This window comes from Quercus robur, chromosome 12 (genome assembly GCF_932294415.1).
Source record: "Quercus robur chromosome 12, dhQueRobu3.1, whole genome shotgun sequence".
Taxonomy (NCBI): domain Eukaryota; kingdom Viridiplantae; phylum Streptophyta; class Magnoliopsida; order Fagales; family Fagaceae; genus Quercus; species Quercus robur.
Window position 1 is genome coordinate 8511674 of NC_065545.1, and position 10698 is coordinate 8522371.

Consider the following 10698-nt stretch of genomic DNA (forward strand, 5'->3'; position numbering starts at 1 on the left):
GGCCAGAAATGGAACACTACTCTTGCATGGTTGACCTTGGTAGAGCAGGAAAGATTGATGATGCCTTGAATTTTATGAAAACTAATCGCTAACCCATGTAATGCACGGGAAAGTTATTGTGTATGAAAATTTAATCAATTCTTTGTTTCTTCCTCTTTGATTGTACATTGAATTTTAGTCTCAAAAATTCCTACTTTTGATATGAAACATTAATTTATTAAATGAAAAATATCAATGAAACTTAAATTACAATTAACAAAAACACAATCCATAAATTTAAATTAAATCCAAACACAAACAAACGAACAAAAAAGAAGTCTCATATTTACAATGACAATTCAAATCTATTATGAATTGAATTTTTATAGAATAACACTAATCTTTTAATTAAGGAATTGAATTTTTGTTATTGAGTATAAAGCTTGATTGGTTTTGGTTACTAAACAATTAATATTGAAAAGGCTGCTCGTTCAGCTATCACGAAAATATCCTATTCCTTGATAATGAATATAAGATAACCAAAAAATTAAATAAAAACTTATTCTTCACCATGACACCAAACCCCCTAGCCCCAATCATGGTCCCCGCAATTTAATTCCCATTGTCCATGACAAAGTATCCCCATTACTCACTCACCTATATCAGTGCATCCATATCCTCTTTTCATTAATAACTTACAACTGCTCCATGTTGCCTTAACAGGTGAACTTTAAAGTTTAAAGAAATGATAATTTCAACATGTGGCATTTTGCTAGGCCACACATCTATCTAGCTGCTGTTATTAATCAATACAAAGGCAGGGAAATGAACAATTTTATGGTACAAACAGCTTTACAATATAGCCTGAGTCCTCAAACAATGCATACAATATTGATAGACATTATAATGAGTAGAAACTACACTTGATGTGGCTCACTACATAAGTAAAAACATATTAACGCCTGTCCAAATCAAGCTTCAATGCTGTTTCTTCTGCTTGCTTAAACTGAAAATCATATCCATTTGCAATTAGTTAGTCTTAGCGCATAAATACTTGGTAGAAAGTCAATAAATAAGCCCCACACACACACACACACACACGCACACACACCAAAAAAAAAAAAAAAGAATCTTAACTGCTCTAGAGTTTCAATCTTGTCTCTCCCACTGCAGATCATATCAAATCCTCCCTAATAAAAAGAAAATGCGAGCAAATTTAAAAAAACAAATAAATAAATAACTTGAAATAGAACTTATATTTAAAATGACATATATAAAGAGACAAATTAATGAGCAGAATATTGTAAAATACCTCAAGTGGTGTGGCACATAGGAGGTAAAAGCAATGGTATTTTCTTTCTGAATTGGTAATCTAGCAAACAGGTGAACTTTCTAGCAGATTCGTTCTAATTTCTACCCAACTATATCTACATAATAATGTCACTATGACGTGAAAGAGACATTATAATGAGAAGTTCAAACAGAGATACCTAAAACATATGCATAATCAAGAAATATATATGCAGTATGTATAATTGAAATGAAAGAAATAAAAGTGTAAAGATAGTCTTCATTGAAAAGCAAACCACGGAAAACTAATAAAAACCTTGAGTTGTTGTTTTGAATTGTTTTGGCATTGCCAAAGGCCTTAAGAACTGGGTTGGACTGTGATATTAAAGGTCAATGTGGACATTAACCTTGCTTCTTACTTAATTCTTTTGATAATATGCCAAGCATATACTCATTTGGGAAAATTTGAAATCCAACTGTGCGTCCTTCTACTCCAGATTGCCCGCCTAAGTGTGCAAGATATCTCATGAGCATCTTTGTTGTCTCAATTTTACCAGCATCTCTATCTCCACTAACCAAAATTGAATTGTCTTTTCCTTCACTAATCATTGCCCTATTTTCTTAAACAACACATCAAATAAGAAACTACCACCAGGAAGTGATATGAATTGCATACATTTGAAATGTAATTGACTTGACTTAGATATTTAGGAAAGATGCAGGCCATTAATAGGAGTATGAGGTCCAAGAATGGCTACATATAATTAGATGTAATTTTTTGTTTCACTTTACCACAATTAATTTATAAAACATGTCTATCTAGATGATCTCAATCAAATTTAAAGTTGTAGCTATTTAGTTATATACATATATTAATAAAGAAGGTATAGTCCATAATTCATTCCTATTTAAGAAGATTATTAAATTTTCTAATGTTGCAACTTGGGTTTTGATGATGGAAAGTTCTAGTGTACATAGTACTAAATTGCCACTTATGTTGATGACATAGTATGCCTAAATGCACATTAGAAAAAATGCAATGACCAATGGCAACTAAAACCAACAGGCACAAACCATGAAGTGGATATAAACTAATGCAAGAGTAAGTAATACATTTTGTCAAACACATGGTGTGCACAAAATTTCAACATTAGAATGTACCATAAAACCGATAATGAACAATCCTAAGTGTGGGATGAGCACATCAAATAGTTCAAACAATCAAAGCCAAGTCAGAAATCCACACCTCATGTATCAATGTCTAAGATATTAACAATTGTTGTTATAAATAAAAGAAATTAATAGTTTAAAACAGAAATATACAATTTATTTACACATTGAACAGTTCCTATAACACAACAAACAACTACAATAACATAACAAATAGACAGAACAAACAAATTGAAGACTATCAAATGTACGAAACTACAAAACTAATTAAACAATTCCATGAACAATGTAAAGCCAAAAACCCAACTCTTCCATGGCTTTTATATCATAAGAAAGCACATGATATCTGTCTTAATTGATGTTAAACCTTCCAATTCGCATAATAAAATATAGAATCTAGAATTCAAAATCATACTGTTGGCTTTTTGGGACAGTGAGAAACCAACCAACAAGTGGAAAAATAAGATTAATAAGAAGATGACAGATTTAATATATTATATATAGCTAAAAAAAAAAAACAACAACAACCATCAAACAAAAGAATAGAGCACAGCACAAAATAGTAAAAGGTGACAGATTTAATATATAGATTCAATATAGCTAGAAAATCATAACCATCAAGCAAAAGAACAGAGCACAAAAGAAATTGGAATGTAGGGATACCTCAACTAAACCACCCCACTTACTTCAGTATTTATATAGATGTGAGTAGGGGAAGGAAGGAAGACAGAGAGGTTGCCGTTAGAAGCCAAAACAGAAGCTGAAATCGTAGAACATAAGTTGAAACCGTGAGAATCAAAAAGTGGGGAAGGGGAAGGGACTAAACCTGAAACAATGAAACAAAACGTGGGACTGGGAGACAGGAAGTTGTAACCATGAAAAAACATCAGGGATTTAGTTGAAAAGGCTTTGAGTGTGGGCTTGGGCTTTATAGTGGAATTAAATGTATAAGAAGTGGACTTTAAAGTAGAGATAGGGCTAGAAATAATTTTATTTTTATTAGTATTTTAAAATTGGTAAAATCTATTTTAAAATTAAATTAAAAATTCAGAAAAGATGATGGGAATGACGTGACTGCTTATGTGACTCAATGTGAGCGTAACAACATTAAATACTACGCTTCATCTTTTAGAAATATATAAATATAGATGATGCCAGTGGAACCAGACATAAATGTTTTGGGAAGCTTGCTTGGTGCTTGTAGAGTTCATAACAACGTGGAGCTTGTTGGGAAGCACATTCTCCATAAAAATCTGAAAGATTCAGGCTACCATGTTCTTTTAGCCAATATATATGCCTCTACTAAGAGATGGAAAGATGTGTCGAAGCTAAGAACATTAATAAAAGAGAAGGGCTAAATAAAGAAACCTGGAAGTAACTGGATTCAGGTAGGTGGTATTAATCACATTTTTCATGCAAGGGGCATAAATATAATGCATCCACAGGTAATTAAAATCCAAGAGATTCTAAAGAGTTTATTGTTGGAGATGAAGGACGAACGATATGTGGCAGATCCAAGTTCCTTCTCCCATGATCTTGCAATGGATGTTAATGAGCTAACCAATCTTGATATTGGGTGACATCTCATTTTTGCAATTGCCATTAGTAAAAAAAAGGGCTCTCGCTGAACACAATATATTTGAGAATGAAGCTGCAGAGCAAAAACTATTAGAGCACCTAATTACAAGTATATGAGATGGACTCAACTTTTGGCACAGGTGGAATGACAGAGATGCCTAATTTTTCTTTCTGTGTTGATGAGGTACAGGCAAGTATATCTGTCCTCTCAGCAAAATTCTTTACTGGACCAATCAAATACAACTATATTAGAGAAACCTAGCTTTCAAAAACAAATGAAGCAAAATACATTCAAGTTTTTGTTCATTTACAGAAATGTTTATGGGCATAAAAGCTGCCTCCGCGTGAATTATCGCAAAAGTGATCTCTTTTATGCTCACTGCAAGCCTTTCTGGTAAGTACTTCAAAGGTTTATTGTGTCGATTCCGAAATGCTCTCATGTTGGCATGAAACCTTTGGATATTTTCTTCACTGCAGTGAAGGGAAGGTTGCAATCCCATGGTAATGGTGTCAATGAGCAATAACCTCTTGGAAAGAATTGCCAAATCCAAGTTGTAACACATGCTTTTGAAAAATATTTGTTACCATTCCAGCATTGTTTCAACTGAAAACAACCTGTGTCATGAGTGGTTAAAGTGCCCTACGTCTTTGGAACCATCCGATAAAATTCATATAGCTTGATGACCTTGTTCCCTCTGTATGAATAGTCATCATCAAGGAATCCGCTGTGCCTCAGGGCACACAACCATAAGGAACCATTTGTATGATTGGCTTGACTAAGAAAATGCAAGTAAACTGAAGGTTGTTCTTGAATGGCCCTTATCTTCATCCTCTTCTTCAATAAATGATTTTTTGGACACTTGTTGCGGCAAGCTGCATGTTTTAGAAATAGAGAGCATTTTTCGTGATTCCATAAACCACAAAGAAATGAATATGATATTATTAAAACAATGCCAGATAATAAGTCGATGGGCTATTTTAAGGATGTACCATGTTTTAATCATTTTTTTAACCAAAGAACAATGTTTGGAATTTCTTACATTTCCTGAATAGACGTTAAAATAACAGACATCAACCATGGCATGGGATGAATGGGTGAAAAGAAGGTGAGGAAGAAACAGCAGCACTTAATCTGAATCCTATGCGTAATTAAAATACAAAATTCTATCTGATGCTTTCCGTATTTCCAATATGGAGCTGTGAAGCTGTGGTTCTTCTATTATGAAATCATTGATTGTTATACTAAAGTTGACAGTCAATAAGATGAGATTGTAAATGTGGCTAATAATAGGCTCGAAAGCAATCTTTTTTTCCCCCAACATAAAAACTGGAAAAGTAATGTTTATTAAAATAATTGCTCTGCTGATCTATATTCTATGACTCTTGAATTCATTTGCTTTTCATTAAGGACAAGACATGCATATCTTAGTTGTGACTCATGGGTCTTGTGACCACTCGTACCTGACTTGATGTTTGGATCTTTGAGCATTCAGTGTTTGCATTGTTCATCAATTCTGAGTTTATGTTATGAATGTAATCCTTTGAACTTGTTAGGGAAGCACACTCCACAGGGGGGGCAGCTCCAGAGATACCAGATGCTGGAAATGATTGTGTAGAGGGTCCACCAATCAAAGGAATGAAGGGTGCATGTGAAACTGACATGGGAAATGGTTGGCCAGGAATTCCAAGCATTTGAAAACCAGTTCCTGTGATCCCAGGCAGAGCAGTGGCTCCTACTTGTGAAGTAGGGAACTGTGTCGGGCTGAAACCCATTCTGGTGCCCATTCTCATACCCATCCCAGCACCCATGGGGGAGAAATGTGGTGCATTGATATGTTGCATCAGCATAGGTGACATCATCGGAGGCATACAAACAACAGCCCCCATTGACATAATCTGCATCAAGACACAAAAGTTAGGATACGCATATGACTATCAGAGTACCTATGCATTTGAAACAGAAGGCATATGAAAATTTACCTTTAGTTGAAGCTGAAGGGTTTTCGTATACTCAATGGCCTCGTCAAGAATTGAAACTCTGCCCACCTTGACGCATAAAGCACCAACAAGCAACAAAAATAAAGGAACAATTCAGAAACTTATTATAAAAAAGTAAGTGATCAATTTTTCTTATGGTAGAAGGTTCAAAGCTTTCAAATGAATTTAATGCAGATGTCAACCTTACTGCAATTGGGTATGATCTCTTTTAATGCACGCATCTTTTTGTTTATTTTATCTCTTCGCCTCTGCAAATTTTCATGATAAAATGGTTACAAATCATCTCCTACTTTGTGTGTGTGTAGTTGGGAGGAGAAAGAAAGGGAACAAGGGATTGGTGCTTATTGATATTGGTATTACTTACCCTTTCAGAAAAATTATGAACTTCTGTAGTTCGGCTTCTCTTGGTACCTGTACCTCCACGAGCAGGTGCCTGTTTTGTCTGTGGTTCTTCAATATTCTGCAGTAAAATTGGACTTCTTAAAGCAATGGAGACTGTGTGGTTAAAAAGGGATCACAAAACCAGGGGGAAATGTGGCTACTACCTTTCTAATTACTTCACTTCGATATGCGGATTCCTCAGTGTCATCATATGTCCTCCTCAAAGAATATGTTGGCTCATTTGAAGCTCCAAGTGAGTATATTGAAGAAGATGCAACCAGTGGCTCAATAAACTGTTGGATATTGGGTTTTTCGCCAGGTGTATTTGCTGCTAACCTTGAGGCTTGGCCTAGAAGTTGGTCATGAGATTTATGATTCCTACGGCCAAAAGCTTCAGAGTGCTCATCAGGGAGTGACTCCTTGGTCTTGGAAATAGGTGCTGTTAGCTCTGCATCTGGTTGATTCTGAAGACCTGTTTTTGAACCACTGCCTAGTTCAATCACTGTTGACTCAAAGGGGTTGCTACTAAATAGAGCAGGCCTCTCATCATTGCTGCCTTTCAATTCCTCAGCTCTTGATAAAACCAGACTGCTTGCCTGCCTGAACACACTGCTGTACTGACTATTAACTGTAGGAAGAGCTGCAGGTCTTAAGTAGGAGACATTCACTGTCCCAGTTTTCTTATCAGGTAGTGAATCATGCTCAGGCAAGGTCGATGTGAGCAGTCCACCCATTGTTACAAGTGAATCTGATTCTTGGCAAAACAAGGAATGTGGATGAAGCTGAGTACTCCTGGAGGTAGCAAGCTTGGAATTCCTCAGTACAAACTCAGATGCATTACTATGTCTGAAATTTGCAGTGTCGTGTTTCAGAACAACTTGGGAATCTTTGGGGTGCTTGTCTTTGCTCTTACTGTTATTTTGTTCCAATTTGCATTTATACAATCCGCTGAATGAGTCAAGATGATAACCATTTTGTGAAGAATTGTTATTGGTAAAGTCCAAGTCACCATTCTTGTGACCTAAGAAATCTGAGAATGAGGACTCATTCCCTGACCTTGCTCTCTTCATATGCACGTTTGCTCTATTCTCCACCTGAGCATTGGAAGGGAATAAATTACACCCAGTGCATGAATGACCCTTTTGAGTCTTTCCTGATCGATCTCGCTTAAGAATCTCACCATTTTCCCATACTAGCTCTACAAAGTCATCCTCGGACCTGCATTAGAGACATGTTAAAAACCATGCCACATAAAAAGAAACAACATATGAAAAAGAGATTGAAGAATGTATTACGTAGAAGCTAGAGAAGCCAAGCTGCTAGTCATCCTCGGTTTTGTTGATTCAAGCATCTCCTGTGTCATTGAATGACATCAAAGTAAATTAGAAGGAAACACTTGCAGCCAGAAAATGTTTAGCTATTTAGGCTTCTATAGTGCAGCACAAGCACATGTTCCAAAGTACTGCATGATATCTAATTGTTCTACATTTGAAGCTACATGTTCCAAAACAAAAACAAAACACTTAACACAACTACACCAAGATCTTAATCATGTTTATAAATTTGTGTAGTACCTGACAAACAGTTTCTTTCCCTTACTGCAACTCCTTTTTAGTTTCCTGAATTTTCTTTGTTGGTTAAAGAAGCAGGAGGACTATCAAGTTAACAAATGAATTAAGGAGGACTGGATTTATAGGCCACGACATTACTTTTCTTTTCTATTGTATACATGGCTTAACATAGGCCACGACATCTCATCTGGCACCTACTCTCAAAGGTTCTCCATTTATGGCAATGGATTGAGTTTGGTGGGATTTTTAGCCCAATTCGATCCTAATAATAGTAAGAGTTTTCACTCAAAAAAAAAAAAAATACTGTAGTAAGAGTTTAAGATTTTTTTTTTTTTTTTTTTTTTTTTTAAGTTGGATTCACATTTTTATCCTCGCTAGGGTTTGGTTTTCAAATCTTAAATACCGGAACTCTGCGATTATATATTTATTAAAATTATTAAAATACCTCTATTATTATATTTCTTTACACAAAAACTTAAGGTTTCTAGTGCTTGCTAATGCTTAAATTGTATTAAATAGTATTTTATATTTCCAATTATAGGGTAATCTAAATTCTAACCTAATCCAACTTGTTTGACCCGACTTATGATGGCATGGGTTTGGGATGGAATTCTTAAAATTTTATAAGATTTTGTGAGATTTAATGCATAAAATAATAAAATGTTGCGTTTTTCAAAAAACTATCTACACATAAATAATATTTTTACTTTACAGTGCTTAAAGGAAAATTCTATAATCCTAGTGAACCAAAGATACTCCCGACAGCATTTAAACAAAGGTTTAAATTTGAATGGGTCATATCTCTTAATAAGGTTTATGAGCAGCGAAGTGGTTGTACTTGTAAGGTTTATGAACAATGAAGTGGTTGGTTACTTAGAGCCCACCCAAAATTATATAATATATATATATATATATATATATTTATATTTATATGGTGCATCTTAAGTTAATTAAAAATGAGAGATCCATAGGCTTCAATTGACTTCTCCAACCCTATGTGAACAAAAAGGAGAGGTGCAAGAAGGTGGCTCAATTTGTAGGCCAACCTAGCCATGATATTTTTTTTTCTTTGCCTAAACCTAGGCCCTACGCCATCACATCTCACCTGCTCTTCAAGTTTCTTCTCCACTCAAAGAGTTAAGCTAGTAACATCAAATTGAGCACAATTTTGTGCCACAGCTGGCCGAGTTGTGATTGATAAAGGCATGTGACTAATAAAGGTGTGTTAGTGAGCCATGTGAAAACACATATTTACCAATCACAACTCGATAAGTTGTGACACAAAGTTGTGCCCAATTTGATGGTCTTAGCATTACTCCCACTTGAATTATAGTCACCAACGATGCTTCTGACAACATTAAAACAAAGGTTTTAAATTCCAATGATAGGCTTATGAAAAATTAGCGCAGGGTTAATTATAGTTCTCTAACATAAATAGACAGTATTTATAATGTATATTGTAAGTATAAAATTATGTTATCATATTTTGATTCAAAATTAATTTTCAATATTTATAGCTTTTGAATAGAGTTTATGATGTACTTTTATGTTAGAACATATTTTCCTCTTATGTGTGTGTTTGTTTGTTTCTAAAAAAAAAAAAAAAAAAAAGTAATTGTTTCATATATTGCTTGAGAGAGTGTGTTGTGTGTAGTATAACTTGTCCACTCTCCCTTAAAAGTTATTAGGGCTTTTGAGTGTAATTTGTAATGTGTTTTGTGTTAAAACCTCTAATTCAAAGTACTTACACTCAAAAGATAATTTTTGAAAAAAAACATATTATTTTCTAAAATTTTTAATGATTATACAAAAGTTCCTTGGATTGTTTTAGACACGTACAAAAGATATCTAAAAAAGAACTCAACATCTCCCACCAAAATATTTTTGAAAATATATTATTTTCTAAAATTTTTAATGATTATACAAAAGTTGCCTGGCTTGTTTTAAACATGTTCAACAGATATCTAAAAGAAAAGAGAACTCAACATTTTTTTATCAAAATTATGTTCAATGATGTTCTTTCATAGAATAAAAATTGATCAATTATCATCCCCATAGTAAATTTTTTATCTATTTTCTTTTAATCAGCTAGTAACAGTCGTACCCCTAATGATTAAGGTGGATTTTATTTGGATAGATTACTGGACGTATCCAATCTAAAAGCAAACAACTCTTTTGTCTAAAAAATAGTGGGCTACAAAACAATATCTACAGTAAGATATGAGTAGCATACTTACCAATATGCCCTTAGACGTGGTCATACATAACATGAAAATCACACATAGAAAGGATGGGCAATTAGAACCTATCATAGTAAGTTAAAAAAATTCAACTCAACCCAACTCATCATAGAGGTCGAGCCCAACTAACATGAAAATCACACATAGAAAGGATGGGCAATTAGAACCTACCATAGTAAATTAAAAAAATTCAACTCAACCCAACTCATCACAGAGGTCGAACCCAACTAACATGAAAATCACACATAGAAAGGATGGGCAATTAGAACCTACCATAGTAAGTTAAAAAAATTCAATTCAACCCAACTCATCACGGAGGTCGAACCCAACCCCTCGTGGATCAAGTTGGGTTGGGCTGGACAATTTTTTTTAATTATTATTAATTATTAATTATTATTATTATTGAGCATTAGAACAACACCACCAAAAATAAGATCAAATTTATAACCAAATAATCATGAGTATAACACCAAACAAACACAAACAATATG

At 34.2% G+C, this 10698-nt stretch overlaps 1 protein-coding gene across 5 annotated transcripts; it reads right to left on the reverse strand.

The window, feature by feature from the left end:
- Positions 1–641: 641 nt before the first annotated feature.
- On the reverse strand, positions 642–8162 carry LOC126708660 (transcription factor PHYTOCHROME INTERACTING FACTOR-LIKE 15). 5 transcript variants are annotated; one of them, XM_050408508.1, is made up of 10 exons: positions 7971–8162; positions 7692–7752; positions 6561–7614; positions 6380–6475; positions 6198–6263; positions 5998–6063; positions 5479–5913; positions 3266–4890; positions 1117–1169; positions 642–985 (listed from the first exon to the last, which is right to left on the reverse strand). In XM_050408508.1, the coding sequence occupies exons 2-8, from the start codon at positions 7745–7747 to the stop codon at positions 4855–4857; spliced, it is 1809 nt and encodes a 602-aa protein (XP_050264465.1). In that variant the 5' UTR covers positions 7748–7752; positions 7971–8162; the 3' UTR covers positions 642–985; positions 1117–1169; positions 3266–4854. The 5 variants fall into 5 exon arrangements, with proteins under 5 accessions (XP_050264465.1, XP_050264463.1, XP_050264464.1 ...); XM_050408506.1 differs by having other exon boundaries at positions 3126–4890; XM_050408507.1 differs by having other exon boundaries at positions 3103–4890.
- Between the last annotated feature and the right edge of the window lie 2536 nt (positions 8163–10698).